Here is an 18074-nt window from a genome sequence, read left to right as displayed (position 1 = left end):
AGTAACAGGATATCTTGCTTACCTTTAGATTGCCCTATGTTCTTCAATACAGTCTTCCCTTTTTCTTTACCTGCCTGCTTTACTTTGGTATGTACCTATTTCTGGATTCAACTCTCTGATGCACTCTGATCAGTTCTTTGCTTGATTCACCTTCCCTACTCTTGGCTTTGCATTGACTCATAGAATGGTTTGGATAGGAAAGTACCTTAGAGATCATCTACTTCCAGCTCCCCTGCCATGGGCAGGGACACCTCCCACTAGACCAGGCTGCTCAGAGCCCCATCCAACCTGACCTTGAACACTTCCAGGGATGCAACACCCAGAACTTCTCTGAGAAACTTGTTCTAGCATCCTACCACCCTTTGAATGATGAATTTCTTCCTAATATCTAATCTAAACTTGCCCTCTTTTAATGCGAAGCCATTTCCCCTTGTCCTATCACTTCATACCCTGTAAACAGTCCCTCTCCAGCTCTTTGTAGTCATCCTTTAAATACTGGAACTTCATTCTGTGTTTTCCCTGGAACCTTTTCTTCTCCAGGAGAAACAGCTCTCTCAGCCTGACTCCATAGGAGGAGTGCTCCAGCCCTCTGATCACATTTGTGGCCCTCCCTCTGAAGTATTTTTTTTACCTCTCCCCTCTCCATCTCCTCCTCTTTCTCTTTTTAGTCTCATTCCACTCCTTTTCCACAGGTTAGACAACAGGCACCAACTCAGTGTCTTTGTTGGCTGCATATCCCTGTATCTCAACAGAGACGAAACAAGATTTCGCATAGCTCCTATGAAATTAATGGGGACATATTTTCACATAAACTATAATCTTTTAGAGAAAATTGGCACAGGAAAAGCCATCCAGCACTACCATCTTCTGCCAAAATTAAAAATTAGGCTTCCTTTTTTTTTTTTTTCCTTTTACACTTCCAAACTTATTGTGGCTATGTTAGATCACGTTACTTGTAGCAGAGTTTTAATTAGACCACGTAACACTTACGATGATGTGTATTTGGATCACTCACAGCAGCACTCATCCTGGTTAAAATATACCAAATCATAAAATCCCACAATTTCAAAACTGATTGACTCAAAAAAATTGTCACTTTCAAAACTGAAAAACGATGCAAAATTACATGAAATTTCAGATTTATAATATTTACAAATGATTGAAACACTGCTTCCCAATGTCATTTAAATCCCTGGGTTTTATCTGCTAAAAAGTGAATGAACACTTCTGAGCAGTCTTCTCTTGCACTGGATATTAATATTATTTGCTGCTTTTTCATAGCTATTTTCCCTTTCTTAATTCCAACACTTTACTGTAAATCAATGGTAAAGTAATCAAAACATATTTCAAAATCTTTCCTATATGGAGAAAAATAAAAATTGAAAAACTGGCACAATGGTGCCTTAGTTTCTAAAATTACACATCTCAGTCCATATTTAGAATAACAGATTAGCTGAGAAACTTAACTTCCAGCTTCCAATTTAAGAACAAGCATCAGCTCAGTAGCTCTGCAAATAAGACACTTTTTTAGCTGAACAAATACAGACTTCAGCCTGTTTTTATACACCCAGCATAATGATATGGAACAACTTTAAAAAATACATGAACTGAGGATGAAAGCAAAACCAAAAAACGGAACAAGGAGTGAAACAGCAAATGGATCCTAGATTATGATCCTGACTTTGAATCTCAGAACCGTGCCACGACACAGAAGGGAGGAAAGCTTCCTGTAACCATGCAAACCACTCTGCACACCACACACAGATCCATGTACACTGCAGTCAGAATAATGGTATGGGTAAACAAGTGAACAAAGCATGCATGAGTTAAGCACCTTGACACTATACTGCCACTGTCAGCTGATGAGGAGGACATATCCATGCTCTGCATTTTACGAAGCCTAGGTCGGGCGCGCTCACTTGTTTTAGGAACAGAGTCTGGTCCATCTAAATCATCAAGGGTTGACTGCCTTGAGAACAGCATGGTTGCTTCAGTGTAGCAGCTACAGCAGCGCAAACAGTTATAGAGACAGTGTTAAATACAAATGGTGTTATGATACACACAGTTCAGTAAACAAATATGCTCGCCATGCAGCTAAACACTGACACAGAGAAAAACGGCTCCGAGAGGAGATAAGGATTTGTTTAGAGTCACCACACACTCCTATGCACAGGTTAGTCACGGTCAGTCTCATGTAGGAGCTATAGAAGGCCATCTATTCAAGCAGATATGGGACCAACATAGTGCTCTACATGCTTTCCAGGGGAACAGACTTACATAGGTGAGCAGGTTTTATTTTGTTTACCCCTGACATTTCCAGATTCCACAAAGATGTTTTGGGAAGGGACCTCCTCTGTACAAATTCTGTTTTATTACTGATATACTTGCTGAACCTTTTTACACAGGTACAAGCCAATTTCCTAAAAGAGTCCATAAAACTGAGTAAGCTCATATTCCACAAATAGAAAAATAGCTGTCAGACATTGGCTAATCCTCTTTCCAAACCAAAGAGCCAAATCGGATATGTTACTTAGCCAGTAAATGCATGCCAAATATAACCTGCCCTCCATGGGATGGCTTTTATTTTGATATTTACTAGGAAGCCCTGATGATTCATTCCAGAAGATTTCATTTATTTCAATCACAGCTTAAAAGTATTTCAAAATTGGTAACATGCACATCTTGAAATAAAGAGCAGATATAATAAACCCTTATCTCCTTTCACTTATCAAATACAACAGGACACCAGAGACATACACAATACATTGAGCATTCATGTGTAACTGGAGAAAAGAAGAACTGGGTGAGTTATGAGAAGGAAAGTACATAATTAAATACAAGCATTTGACTGAGCAACCAGAAAGAAGCAAATACATTAACGGCATATGATGGGTAAAAAATTATTTCTCCTGTAAAAATCTTTGACAAACACAGATGTCAATAAAATGAGTTGAGTGGCCTGGTGTAAACACATGGAGTGACCTGCCTGAGTCTCTCAGATAGAATGAAAGAAGAAAAGACTCCAAAATTCAGGATTTACACTCTATTTTTCTTCTTTTGACTCCATTTGTGTTACACCTGAGCAATGGCAGCAGGGGATTTGCTTCCTTGGCAAGCATGATGTTTGTCCAGGGGCACTGAGAATTGGGAAAGAGGTCAGAAAGGAAGGGCAACAGTGTTTTCCACGTTCCTTTGGTCTTGCTAGCTTGAAGTGAGGAAAAAAAACCTGCTGGCATGAAGTCACAGTCTGCAACTATTGCCTTTAGGAAAATGGGGAGGAAAGAGCAAAATATGTGGAGAGAAGAAGTTATTCTTAGGCTTACCCTCACTGATGATCTTTTTTGACAGAATGGCTTTTTTGACTGAGACTAAAAGCATACCTTGGCCTCTGAATAGAAGAGAAGAATCACCAAGATACAAAAATGTATTGTGAAATACTTTCCTTAAGAGCCACCTGAATGGCAGGGGCACCACTGTCCAGCCAGTTCACTTGGCCAAAACCCCTTACAAGCCACTTCATTATTTCTGTGTGTGCACAAAGGCACACAAGGCCCTCCAGACAAAACCTGGAGGGCTGTCTGCATGGAGTATGGTTTATGAGAGACGACCAGGAAGTCTGCCCTGCAGGTGTGATTTAGCACCACAGGAGTTCAGTGGAAGCTTGGTGTTACTAACCTGAGGGGCTCTTGAGGGAGGACGTTTCCCTCTGCACACACAAACACGAGACATAGCCAGGCTGTTCTGTCAGTGAGGTTTTGGTGCTAAAATATGAGGAGATGGCAGCAAGTAGACAATACAGTTTTGCAGATGACCTTTCTGTCTATGTGCTATGATGTTTTATGTACGTGTCATTTCAGATCTTAAGGGCTGAGTTTATTCTTTTGAAGGGCAACACTTAATAATAAGGTGTTGAAGGACTTTATACGCAGACATAGTTCAAAGGGAACTGTCCAAGGGACTTAAGCAGAACAGCTGTTTATGTTCACATGCCTATTCATATATTTTCAATGGAAGAAACATATGCCAGCTGCTCTCCCAAACATGCCAGCTCTGACCTTGCTCCCAGAAAAATCAAAGGAAAAGCATTTATTAATCCTAATAGATAAAAACATTTGTCTGGATGAGTGCCTGCAACATTTGGTTTAAAGCTGTTTTAAATGAAGAATGAATCATCAGAGTAATTACTGACTGAGCAGCTGCACTATATCCTCAAATATCAGGAGATGTGTGTAAGTTGTCACCTGCAGCACAGTCTGTGTATTCGTTATGTGCTTTAGGAGTATGCCCTCAAACGTGGAGAAAATGAGAACACCAGCGAAGTGGAGAGATGCACACAAGTGCAAAATTGATGTTGATGCAAGTCATTGCCTCTCACATAAATTTGATCCAAGCATATCTTCCTAAGTGATTTTCAGAATTTGTGTTGGAGATCTTGAAAGCATTAGCTTCTTAAAATCATTCAACAACTACATATTTTAAATTGAATGCTCATTAAAAGCTCCAAGTTCAAACATTTTATATAAAGTTCATAAGGTATCCATTTTAAATAGGGATACATATATATATAGCAGAGATGTTTTTATCCTTAGTGAGTAGGAAATTTTTAAGTTTATGACTTTTTGTTAAACAAATTTACTCTTCACAAAGAATTTTTCAGCTTAGTGGGTGAACTATCTTTTTTTCTTTATTTTTTTTCTTTCCTCTCCATGGGCTAATTACTGACTGGCATAATTTGTTTACTGTCTGTATTACTACATTCCCAATGCCTCCAAGAAAAAACCGCAATCAATCCCTAACAATCACAGGCCTAAATTGGACTTTAATCCCGCCCAAATAGGGGTTCTCCTTTCTTCTGCCTCCCTAGGCGAAATTATCTCTCCAGTACTCCCTCCCTCAAGCCCTATTCTACCTACTAGTGAGGGAAGCACAGACAAAAGGTAATGTTCTTAAACACCCTGATAGGGATTCCCTCCTTCAGCTCCTATAAAAGTCTACACAAAGGCAGAGTCTTTTTCAGAGGAACTGAAAATATTATTTCTGATGGGCAAAAATTAATACAAATTGAACTGGATACAAAACCTTAGATAACATGAAATCTGACCTGTGTGTAGCTGCTATTACATAATTGTATGCAAAGCCCCAGAAGGGAAGCCAACTAGTTTTAGTAAGTTCCCAATCATCTTACTGAAATTCACAGTTTTTTAAACTAATAAATAGGTCATCAGTCAAATGGAAACAAACTGCAGCAAATGCTCTGCCATGCTAGATCCCAACCCCTTCTGGTGGTGCTCCTCAAAGAGCTTGGTAAAGGAACAGCATCAGTCCCTTCTCCTTGCTCATATGAACTTTGTGTTTTGCCTTTAGGAAACATGAGAGTATTTACACATAAAGAGAAACCAATCAAATACCCCATGAATACCTCATAGTTTCTACTGTGTAGACAAATGACTGAGCCTATTAAAATGACACCCCTATTAAAAGAAAAAAAAAAAAAAAACAACACAAAGGACACTCTATATAACTCCTTTTAGTACTTTACCCAGGCTAAGAAAAACATCCCTCAGCTAGACTTATGAGGGTCAGCCCTGAACTTCACAAGAAATTTACAGTTCCCGCAGCTGATCGTGAGAGTTTTTCTCTTTGGCTATCCAGTGTTTACCTACAGTAATTCCTATCCCAAGCACTAAGGATTATGTCTTATTATACTGAAACAGCTTCTGTGCTTCAGCATTCCTGTGTGCTTGCTCACCTTACTCAGGGACCCAATGTCCACTAGAGAAATTTGACACTACAGAATTTTTAGCAGTGCAACCAAAAGATAACCAGAACAGAAACACCCTGCCCCTTCCCAAAAATTTTCCACGGCAACCTGAGATCCATGATCACAGGGATGCCTTAGATTTAATTAGTCACTTCTACATATACTGGAAATCATTACTTTAAAATGCAAACTGCCACCTGCTGTTGTTTGGGCAATTAGAGAAAATCAATCAATAAACTCATAAGAATTTAAAAATATTTCACTTTTCTAAAAAATGACATGGGCACTTCTGTAATCCTTGAAGAGATATGCAAGAGTGCCTCAGTAGACAGATGGCATTATCATTCAATCAACAGACTCATTATTGCTTCCTCTATTATTATAGCAGATGTCCTCCATTTGTAATACTCAGTCCAAGAATATTTGATTGTTCATTACCAGAAAGAGAATTTGAGATTAGAGAAATCAGTCATAACTCTGTCTTTGATATTCCTTTGTTTATAAACCCTGTGACAACTTAGAAGGAAATGGAGATGACAGAAACCCATGTGAAAGATTTAACTTCTGTTGCAAAGCATCACCACAGAATCACTGAATTCTCTGAGTTTGAAAAGAGATTTTAAATCACCCTGTTTAAAGCAGGGTAAAAAATGGGTGGTCATTCTTAAAAAAAACAAACCAACAAAACACAAGTTGGGTTCAACATTGGATATAATCTCATTGAAGAGGCGGAATCTATACATTAAAATTACAAGACTAGTTTTGCTTTATAAAATTTTATTTTGGAATTGGCTTCCCTTTGTTTATGATTAAAGTTCCTGCTAATGATTGTATACTAATTTTACTAATTAGTAGACTAGTTTACTATAGATAGAAGTATACTTATGTATACTTCTATCTGTAGTAAACAGGATGACCAAAAATGATTTAATAAAAGAAGGACTGATATTACTATTTATTCTTTAAGGTGAGACTGAAGGAGTTAAAATCTGTGAAGTTAAAATCTGCCCTGCAGATATCAAAGTGGGTCCAAGTGAGCTGGAAACAGAATTTGACTTTACATTTTTTCTCACATCATCTGACTCCTGTAAAACTTTGAGACAAAACACAAAGGTGTTGCTCAGTTGGGCAACAAGCCACTGAGAAAGATTTGCACAGATTTGGTGTTTTTACTGGAGTGAACCTCTCAAAGGTCAGTGCTCACAAAAGAGCAATTTGTGGACATTTTTTTGAAGCATAATACTCACAGACACTCTTACCCTTGCATTTCAATGCTATCTGAAAGGAAGACAACCCCTCATTATTTTCATTCTGCTGACATCTACCCATATCTCATTAGTAAAAGCTATGCATAATTTACTGTACACAGAAGTTTCTGAGTTTGCTGGGAGTATCAAACACGATATGACACTGCCACAGCTCACAGAACAGAACACAACAGAAGACCAGGGATTGTGAAACAGCCGGATTTCCAAAGCCCTCCCTTCTCCCCTTCATGTTATACAAATTCTGCAGTATCTTAAAAGTCAAGAACTCCAGGGACATGGTGGGAACAGACTGCCTCTGTAAGAGAAGGAAGTGAATGTGTGTGCCTCTGTGTGCATGAAGCAGCAGGAGCAGGCTGTAATTTTGGCAAGGGACCTGATGGCATCCGCTTTCAGAAAAGAATGAGGAAGGTGGTTTTCCTGAACTAGTTTGGATATTTGATTAACAAATGTGTAGCTCTGCTGGACTGTAATCATGGCAGGTGGGAAACCAAACTCTGAGGCTGTTCAGATGGTTTTTGCCCTGTGGGTGCAAGAGGGAATTTTGTTCTTTCAAATGAAGAATCTCTTTCAATGCAAAGCCTTTTCCGATTTGTGGACAGAATACAGCAATTTATTTTACAAAGATGAAATATTCACCATAAATGATCCCTCCCCAAATTACATGCCTGAAATCCTAAACCATTATCACAGAAACATCCTCAGCACCGCTTACTTTCCATTTCTTTTCACAAGGAACAGAATGCCAATGCCAATGACCCCTAATTCTAGGGGAAACTCAAAACAGTGGGGTAGTCATGCAGTAGAAAAGAAGTTAAGCCAACAAGTGAGTCCATCACTATAAAGGAATAGTAACATATAGTAATTTTCACTATTGAGATGACATGGACATATCAAAAATAATTCAACATTGATTAGAAAGTTCATCAGTACTTAGGGCAATATCTAATACCTATTTCATTATCCCTCTGTCTTTCACAGAATAAAATCAATTCAATACCTGGAGATGCTGTCATGAGATGCTGCTGAATCTAAACTATCCATTCTTTCAGATGCTTGCAAACCAGAAGCTTGACTGGGATTTTTTTCAACTGAGTCTAGTCCTGACTCCTCAGAAAGTTTCATCATATGGTTCTGGTAATACAAATGGATGCTCTCCCGTGTCGGAACATTGCCCTGTGGAAGAGAGTAGAGGTAGACATACGTGGCCAGGGGGAGGTGTATTCTTAGAGGTAGCAGTTTCTTCTGTCATTTGGCAAGTAACAGGTTAAGGACTGTGCAAACACCTTCCTAGAAAATAGCAAACTCTCACCTTTTCAGAGTGCAAGTCAGATTTTGTCTTAACCTACCATGGCCCAATGTGTTTAGTTTTCAAGCAAAACTGGAGCAATCCACGTGGTTTCAGACTATATTTAGCCACCACAACTCTGCTGGATGGAACTGAAGATCCTTCAGCATGGGGATGAGGAGTGGACTGAACCCATGACTCAATCTGTACTGCAGCAATTTTGATGGATCTCTTTTAGATAGCTTTACTGACTCTAGGAACACTTATGAGCGGCCAGTAACAAAATTTTTAAACAGAAAAAAAGCCCAAGAAACAGTTCATGTACAGACTGATCTAGATTTTAATTAGTGTCCCAAAATAAAAAAATATTCATGAATTATGGACACAGGTAGAAAACCATGAAAAAAAACCACTGAAGACTTTTACTCTTTCTCTGTGACTACACAATAAAACAAGTTCATGAATTGATAGTTTTATTAACTGTCAGACCAGATCTGGGCACAGAATCAAGTCTCTCTGGCTATGATATTGCAATCAGAATTTTAAAGGTGTATCATAAGAACAAAACTGAGAATTTTCTGTTCTTGGGCAGAAACACATCCAACTCATTCCACTAGTGGTTGCATTGACTTCAGATGATGCACTGAGAGGGGAGGTTGTTATTCTTGAACAGTAATTTTTTAAACTTAGAGTGAAGCCTTATGCAAGGACTTTTCCCAGCTAAGATAATAAAAGTAGTCTAAAATATTGCCTGTATTTCCTTTACTAATTTTAATAGTTTCTAGTACTTCAACTACAATCCTCTACAGTGTCCCAAAACTCCAATACTCAAAATCTGATGTTTTGTGGAAAAAAAAAATAATTAAAACATCTTAAGAACAAAATTTGACACTCAGGTTTTTAATTAGGTAAGCTTGTGTACAAGCTATGTTGCTTCTGCAGTGGTAAATGTTGGTGCCATTATGACATCCTGACTCTGAAATGAGGATACAAGTTGCATTCTAGCTCCACCGTAGACCTGGCATAAAGGATAAGAGCTGTATCATCTATTTGCATTCAGAAGATCTAAGTACATTTCTAGTTACGCTAATATTAATCTCTGCTAATAATGGGTTTTGCTAATATACAGTTAGCTTGTGAAAGACCACATAGCTCCATTTTCTCTGAAGAAATGTATGTCTGTATGTCAGTTATTTCCAGTGCAAGTTGATCTAGAAGAAGAGTGAAATATGCAGACTGAGGTAGTTTTTGAGCTGTTTAAAATGCCAGCCTTTTCCTACCTATTTGAATCTATTGTGTCCCTTCAAAGCCACAGTACACTACAGAAGTGTTTCAGCCAAAACCTTACATCAACCCCTCAAAGAATTCTTTTTCCCTTGTTTTGTGTCCAGGTAATAAATCAGATAATTTATTATTTAAGGATTTATAAACCAGCAAGCAGTTAAAAAGTCCTGACTTATTTTTAAGATTCATGTGTATGTGAAATTTTCCCCATTTTCCTCCTCACTGCCGTGATCTGAAAAGACAGCCTTTCATTTTTCACCAAGCTGGAAATGGCATTAGCAGACAAAAAAGACTGAAGGCGTTACCTTCTTAATCTCCCTGGTCAGCATACAGCGCTCGATCCTGAGCACAGTGGAGATATCGATGTGCTCTCTGGAGATGGAGTTGAGCCAAGCTGTGAAACTGTCCAGCGTTGCCAGGAAAAGGACCCAAGTAAACTTCAAGATATTAAATATCCTCTTGATGATGTTATCTAAGGGAGAGCAAAGGCAGCAGAGAGTTAATGAATACAAATATCTTCTATTGCACTTTTGCCTAGAGTTAGATTCATTTTTCTTTTATTGTCTAATAATAATAATAGTAATAATCCAGGCTGCAAAACCCTGTCATACTAAGGAATCTTTGAAGATGGCTGGAGGCCTTTTGGCAGTCTGGACCATTTTCCTGACTGTACGCCTAGGCTTATCATCTGGAATCCCTCTTCCACCCTGTAAGTCCTTGGTCTGCCACTGTTAGTCAAATAAACAGTTCCTGGTTTTAGAGGGACACTCTATGCACTGTATGTGAAATGAAACTCAAGGATGTGGGCATCTCCTGAGAGTATTAAACATCCCCAGGTCCTGTAATCTGAACAAGTGCTCATCCAGTGTGTTGAGCTGATCCTCTTCAGTTTCTCTTTGTGAGTATTCCTCTCTGCAGAAACTTTGACTTTTGTGCTTAAACCTCACTAAGCTGAATTTTTAAAGTCTAAACTGCCTAAACAGTCTTTGAATCTGACCTCACATCACTTTGAATCACACTTCTCTGTATTTACTGTTTTTAAATCCTCTGTTTATCTAAGTAGGCTGCACTGTGCCATCAATGATCTCAGATCAACAAGCACAACCAGGACAAATAATAATTTATAAAACTTTATTCTTGCACCATTTTGACAAAACAGTACACTTTCCCATGAATAAGGCTTATGGGTGCCTACCAACAGTAGTAGCTTTATTTTACTCAACACATCTGTCTCAAGTTAATTTCTCATTTCAGTAGTTCATTTGGCATTAATAATGGTATTTCTCATCCAAAAAGCAGAACTTTCAACTTATTTTTTTATCCACTCACAAACATAAACATCAGACTAGAGTTTTCATGTAGTATTACAAGTGTTCAAGGCCAGGCTGGATGGAGCTCTGAACAATCTGGTCTAGCAGAAGGTGACCCTGCCCCATGGCAGGAGGGCTGGAACCAGATGATCCTTAAGTTCCCTTCCAACACAAGCCATTCTACGATTCCATGAATCTATGAAATACTAAAAAAAATTCTTTCCAATAGCCAGTTCCAGAGCTAGCTGTCCCTGCTAGGTGCCAAAGCCCAGAGCACTGGGTGTAAAGATGAATTTTTGATTAAGCAGCCTAAGAAATTGTAGAAAACTGTCAATAATCTGCCATGCATGATGCTCTCAACAACCTCACTTCTTATCTGTACCACAAGATGGCATGCAAAACTCTGCAGAATGAGTGCACAGCTCCTTACAAAGACTGCAAAAGGAAAGCTATAGTAAAGTAAATGATTTCCCTGTACAGGCAGAGTTGTTGCAGGCACATTTATGTGGAGAGAAACTACGGGAAAAAATCATTAGTGGTACTTTCCAGTAAAGTGGGTGCTGAAGTAGCAGTATGTCCCATTTACCTGAGCAATGCCATGGAACTGGTCAGCTAGCACTGAGCATAAGAGCATTTAGCACCCTTCACCTGGTCATGTAAATGTTTCAATAATATTTTGCCCTTTTTTTCAGGCCTTTCCTATGTCATTTACAATTGGAGATATTTATTTGAGCTAGCCACATCAATCTTATCCATTCAGTGTGTAGGTTGTGAAGCTAAGGAAATGCTGCCATTAAAAACTAAATGTAAAGCTGTTTCTACTTCTAGGACTATCCATTACCTTTGCATTCCAGAGAATATTATGAGTAGGTAAAAAGAGAACAGTACACATACACAAAAATATATAGCATATATTCTTTTTTAACCCACACTCTTCCTATCCAATATATAACTTCTGTTATTGACTTCAGGAGAAGTCACTGCTCTCAAGTTAAAATTATTTTTATTATTGACCACCACTGGCCTGGCATGGTGCCAAGTTCTTCCAGTCTAATCTGAAAGGTCATTTTTCTCCCCAGATGGAGGTGTTTTAGCATACATTTTTAATGACACTGTAGCTGTTCTGGCACTTTGCTGCACTTCAAAATTTAAAAAAAATAAACTTTTGGGGATCAATTGCATTTAAACATATTCAAAAAAGGGAAACAAATACTTTGTGCAGGGAAAGCTTCTTTCTGCCTGAGTGCGAGACAGGATTCCACCTAAGGTTATTAATGATACCAATGATACTGGCTAGTTTTTCTAGGTATCTTCTTTAAACAAATTTTACCTAGGAACGGCCAAAGTAATTCAACAAAAATATAAAGCACTTTAAATTTATTATTTCCAATATAAATTAATTATAAACCTCAATCTTTTCCCCATAACTCCTGTGTAGCACCAACATGATATCCCGAGAGGCATTTGTGTCATTCACTTCAGTGTTTTAAGACAGATAACTGCATTGCCAGTATGTAACAAATAAAAGCCTACCAATCCCCCCCTGTTCTCATAGCAATGCAACTCATTTATTTGAGACCACTGCTCTAGTGAGATACAAGTGGTATCTCCCACATCCTTTTAGCCTCTTCTACCCTGTAAGTCACTCAGGGACACAATTCTAACCAGAACTGTGGGAAACAATTTCATATAGAGAAGAAAAGTAGATTTTGATGATAAACTCTCACTCAAGATAAGCCATGATGAAGATTTACTTAAGAGGAGAGTCTGTTCTATTCTTTTACTCCAGTTAGAAACAAGGAGGAGCCAAGCTTGGATTTATGATCTATTACATCTCTTTGCAGAAAAAATTTGAATGTGGGCAAGATCCTGAAAACTGCCTTAAGTCTGATTTTGAATGAGAACGTGTAAGACAAGGAATATATAACTCTTTAGAGGTGATTACTGTTCATTGCTGAATGGATAAGTACCAAGAAAAGCATTATACTAACCTTGCTAGAACACACCCCAAACCAATGGAGATTTTAACACAGGGCTGTGTGCAGTCAGGTCTGGAATCTTAGCTTAAGTTGTTCCATAAGTAAAATACACAGCAGTGATCAAGTCTAAGCAGGCAGGTGTATTTGCTAAAGTATTTAGAGAGTGAGTGCTGTAGCTAATAGTCCAGAACTAGGAGTTCTTATGCTCAAGGCTTGTAAATCTTGCAATAGAAAATCTGATATTACTTAGGAAGCTCTTACTGCATCAGTCAGAGTGGATCATTGCAAGGCTGCCTCTGTGACAGGCCACTGGTCACTACTGCATTTTAACAGCACAGAAACCCCCTGCCTTCGTACCTGGTCCATCAGATTTCTTTTTGACAGGTTCCTCTTCACTGTCCTCACAGTCTGCATCATTGCCACCTCCTGTGAACAATGAGCAAACCAGTGAGTGTTACACCTACAGAAGTGCTGGTTTAAATGCCATTCAAACTAGAAAATGCTACAGTTCCTAGCAGTAGCAATAACTTCATGTAGCAGCATAACAGAAAACACATTTCCATTTCCAAAGCACTCAAATGAAGGGACAACCCTGTCAGTAAAGGTGGTCATGGATGAACATCTGTCTCTTGTAATTTGCAGTCATGTTCTCTTTCTAGATAGGCTGCTGAGTGAGATCATCTACTGGTGGAAACTCAGATACTTTCTCAGTCACTCCTCAGCCACACTCAGCAGCCTCACCTACTGCTGACTCATGCTTGAGCTCATTTCTTCACCCCCTGCAAAGGGAAACCTGAGCAGTGCTCTGATCTTCTCCTGCCTCTGGCCCACCAAACCTGAAGGAATTGAGTGGGACCTTCAGGCTGACATGAAACAGCAGAGTTGTTTTGACACCACCACATGTATTTATTTAGGCCTGTAGCAGAAGAGTGCTGTAGATTCACAGGCAGAAATGAAAGGCAAAAAAGCAATCCTGCATCTATCCAATGCTCAATAACTGCAGCTACAGTTTCAGTGACAGAAGCCAAATTATTTTTGGCTCCTTCTTTTTGACAGGTGAAGATGCCAAACAGAGGAAACATCTAGCTGATTAAGCTAGATGTGTGGGCCCCTCTTTTCTCCATCTATACCGACCAGAACAGCTTTTGAATTTCTATTTTCTAGCTAAAAAATGGAGAAAAAGTTCAAGATATATAAACCACCTATAAACTGGGTTTTTTTTCAGAGGTATAAATGATTTTACACTGCCAGTAAAGCCCAATCAACATTTGTACACTTTCCTTTTGCTGTCTACTGAATTTAGGGGGTTGTGGATATTTGGGGTCTTCAGTGACTACAACATGGAAAGTGAAAAACTTTTCTTTATATTCTTCTTCAAGTATCAACTTAAGCTTCTTTAGGGAACAATATAGGAAATGTGGCCAAAATAAATAATATGTGGCTATTTAATTGAGTATTTTTTTTACAGCTCCACTTGAACTACCACATTAAACAGTTCTTCAACACCTTTCCCTGGGAATACACATGACTTTACCATTGAATAGAGTGACTGATCAACTCTAGAAAAGCCTGGACAGAAAGATAAACCTTTTTAGGAGATGAAGGAGTGAAAGGGTAATATCCTCTCTCTGCCTGATTCTGGCCAAACACCTTGAGTTTACACTCCTGTATTCTGGAGAAATGCTGTTAAGTACCAGGTTACTTTCTTTATGAAGTTATGTCTTTACTATTGCAAGTACTCCCACAAATGTTTTCACATAGCTGGTGTTTTCTGCAATGCATTGCATCTTCCTACTTACCAGAAGTTCTGGGCATTTCTTACAACTCCATTTCTTGCAGCTTCCCCTTTACCTCCCTCAGAGCATGCTACGCAGAGCAGAAGGACATGACTATGGCTGACCTTGCCAAGGGTTGGTGCAGGACAAGACCATCAACCACAGTTAACTCGTTTTTTCAGTTCCTAGCCAGCACTGAGAACACTTGTCCTCTAAATCTCATCTGCTTTTCACAATCAGGAGCAATAGGCAAGAGTTAATATTGTGTTTTCTAAAATGGAAAAGGCTACCTACCATCCCCAGATCCTTTTCGCCTTCGCTTCTCTTTCCCAAAACTTTTTTTCTCTTTGCGCCTCTGTCGTAGAGCTGTTTTAGGGTCAGTTATCCAGGCTTGATAAACAAACTGGAAGGGAAAAAAACCCCACATTTATATCAAGGTTCCTCATGCTCTAAAAGTAAACCATAGAACAAGCCAAAAGCAGGACTATATAGTTTGAGTAAATGCATTCAGACCCGTGGGGGCCAGGAAATATTTTCAATCCCAAATCAAACACCTCTCCCACAGATCTGCTGAGTTTTCATGTACTATTTTTGTAAGTGTAAAAACAAATGTGAAAATACTAGTGGGTGACCCATGTTTCATTAGAACCCACAAAAATTCATGCTCTGAACTTTGGGAATTAATATCTTTTTGTGCATATGGGCTACCTTGTCAGAAGCACTCAATTTTGTATTTCTACTTTATCATTTTACAGGCAAGATGCAGAGCAAAGAAAACTTTTAGAGAAAGTGCAGCAATCCACTAATTAAAACATCAAAACATGTAGAGATTTACTGTACAGGTAACAGTATTTTTCACAGCTTAGATATTTTTTTCCCCCTCTGTAGGTCCCAGTGAAATGTTTACAGGTTTGTTATCTATACACAGTCCCAAAACTGGCAGTCAGGAATTCCTCACATTGCTTCCTGATTTTAACAATGCCTTTCTTTGCTGTTTCAGATTAGTCACTTATGAATCCTTCTGCTACTGTTTTTCCAGTTGGAAAATGAAGACAGTAATACTTACCTATTTATCCAGGGTATTTTACGAGACAAAATCCTGCTCCCAGCACTCACTCAGACCAACAGTCTGTTGACCTGTGTGACTGCATGAAGCATAGAATTGGCTCAAAATATTTATAAATTATATAGCAGTGGGGGGAAAAAGAAGAGTAAAAAAAATCACTGAGAAGTAACTTTTTTTAATAGTTCAGCTTCAGCTGTGAAGGAGGGTTACAGAAAAAAAGGAGCAAAACGCATATCTTTTATCTCTATGTGACATAAAATGTGTATCAATAACAGAAACTAAAGTAACTTTTAACACAAAAGGTGTTCCTTTTGCTCTTTTAAAGGTTTTCATTGAAAAAATGGTAATCATCTTAAATTGTCTTCTAAGCAACACAGGCCAGAGAGACAGGGCAGGGAAGCACACAGATGCAGGCAAGAGGCTGAAAAAAGCACACTAAAAAAAGAGCTCTAATTCACAGCACAAACATGCAGATGATGACAACAACACACATGTATCTCAGTGAAGCTGGAATTGCCCCTCATAGGACAGAACGCTACAATTTCTACTTAGTTTATTTATATTTTTAGAATTTTCCTATGCAAATCACTTTGGAACATTGAAGGTATTCTTTTAAAACTATTAAACTGACATTAAAGTAATTTAAAAGGGAGAAATACTTTGTTTTGTTTTGTGAATGTATACAGCCATGGAGACAAAATTATTTTGGTACTGTTGAAAAGAAGATCCCCTTCCAAATCTCTCAAAGTCTGTATATTTATTTTTATATGTCTGTGTTGTTCAAAACAAGCACCAAATGGGTAAATGTGTGGGATCAGAGGACCTGGTTTCCCTTTCCTTTGTAACAGGCATTTTCTAATGAAGGTGATCTGGGGGAATGGTGATATTTAAATGAGCTAACACCATATTACTTTACTGGAAATTAGAAACTGCCAATGTCTTCTATTGTCATTTAACTCTGAAACTGTACACTAGTCACAATTATAGTGTGAATAAAGATATCAGAGCTAAAAGACAGACTTGGAAGGGGGTATAAAATTAGAATTAAGAAAGTGAGTTTGATTTATAAATTTAATGTAACTACCTATGCTATGCAGAGGGTATTTTAAGAGCATACTGTGTGCATATTAGTTTAGATTTCTACCATTGCACGGACTTCCAATTTAGTATCTTTTAGGCTTTGGAGCTGATATTCTCAATCTGTAACATTCAATCCTTACAAAAGTCACATTACATAATGGAGTGGAAAGTGATACACAGTGCCCAAAGTTAGGAAATGCTAAATGTATTCAAGCAGGGCAAGAGAGAAGACACACAAATCTTTTTTGTGATGATAAAGGCCAGATGAGTAGAGAGCTAAAAAGGGATTTGGAGCACAATGTGTATTTAACAAACCTTTCACCAGCTTTCTGAGATCAATTACCACCGTGTCCATAAGATACATGCAACTTGATGTGACCATCTTGTAGATCAGTATCAAAAGAAAATAAGAATTTGGGTCTGCATTTTCACTCTGGGGTTACACTTAAGAAAGACAGACCACTTTGCTTGTGATTTGACCACTCCAAAATTATGAAATGCATTGCATTTACTAGGAATGAGACTTTAGCAGTCATAATTTTTTTTTAATCATCCATATAAGAGGAAAAATGCAGATGAGGACAGAGACAGATATAGACACTACATCAGGAACTAAGGGGTGGGTCACATAACTGAGCATTTGTAAAATGTCAAGTACCTTTGCTGCTTTGATTAAATACTGAAGAATAGTTTTGGGTAGTTTTATGATAGACTTTGGCAAGGCTAAAATGGCTGAAGCAAATTTTCCAATAGCTCTCTATAAAGAGGGACAAAGCAACAGTAGTTAGTAGAAAAGCAGAAAATATTAATAAAAAGGATCTCTTTAATTACTGTATCTAGAATACTAAGAACAAATTTACATTCATAAACTTCAATATGAGAAAAAGATCATTTATGCTGTTCACATTAAAATTTCAATAATATGACTCTTAACTGCATGCATTCTCTAATATTTAAAATCTCTAAGTTAACCCTTGAAGGGACTACGGCACACAATTGACACTGAAAAAAAGATCATACATTCAAATAATTCTTTAACAGAATCTACAACAAAGCTCACTTGGCTAGTATTTCTACTAAGACCTTGTGCATGATGATGCAAGGTGAAGAAAGTATGATGACCATAGGATGAACAAACCTTTTGTGAAGAAAATCAGTTTTCTGTTTTATACAAGTCTTTGCTTATATAAAGCCACCCAGCATCCTCATATTGCACACTGCAGAACAGGCCACCTATCCAGAACATCTGACCAAATTTTGAAATAA

The 18074-nt window shown here is 38.2% G+C and overlaps 1 protein-coding gene across 1 annotated transcript in view; it reads right to left on the bottom strand.

Moving 5' to 3' along the window:
- Positions 1–18074, bottom strand: part of PIEZO2 (piezo type mechanosensitive ion channel component 2) — a 287977-nt gene that overhangs the window by 21692 nt on the left and 248211 nt on the right. Inside the window, exons 35-40 of the mRNA XM_058833220.1 lie at positions 17467–17565; positions 14957–15065; positions 13245–13313; positions 9904–10070; positions 8027–8202; positions 1835–2002 (exon numbers count right to left, since the gene is read on the bottom strand). Of these exons, the coding sequence (XP_058689203.1) occupies positions 1835–2002; positions 8027–8202; positions 9904–10070; positions 13245–13313; positions 14957–15065; positions 17467–17565 (788 nt within the window). The remainder of the gene's footprint in view (positions 1–1834; positions 2003–8026; positions 8203–9903; positions 10071–13244; positions 13314–14956; positions 15066–17466; positions 17566–18074) is intronic.

The sequence above is a fragment of the Poecile atricapillus genome, chromosome 2 (genome assembly GCF_030490865.1).
Source record: "Poecile atricapillus isolate bPoeAtr1 chromosome 2, bPoeAtr1.hap1, whole genome shotgun sequence".
NCBI classification, from domain to species: Eukaryota; Metazoa; Chordata; class Aves; order Passeriformes; family Paridae; genus Poecile; species Poecile atricapillus.
Note: the sequence above shows the minus strand (reverse complement) of the source record. Positions and strands in the feature narration are given on the sequence as shown.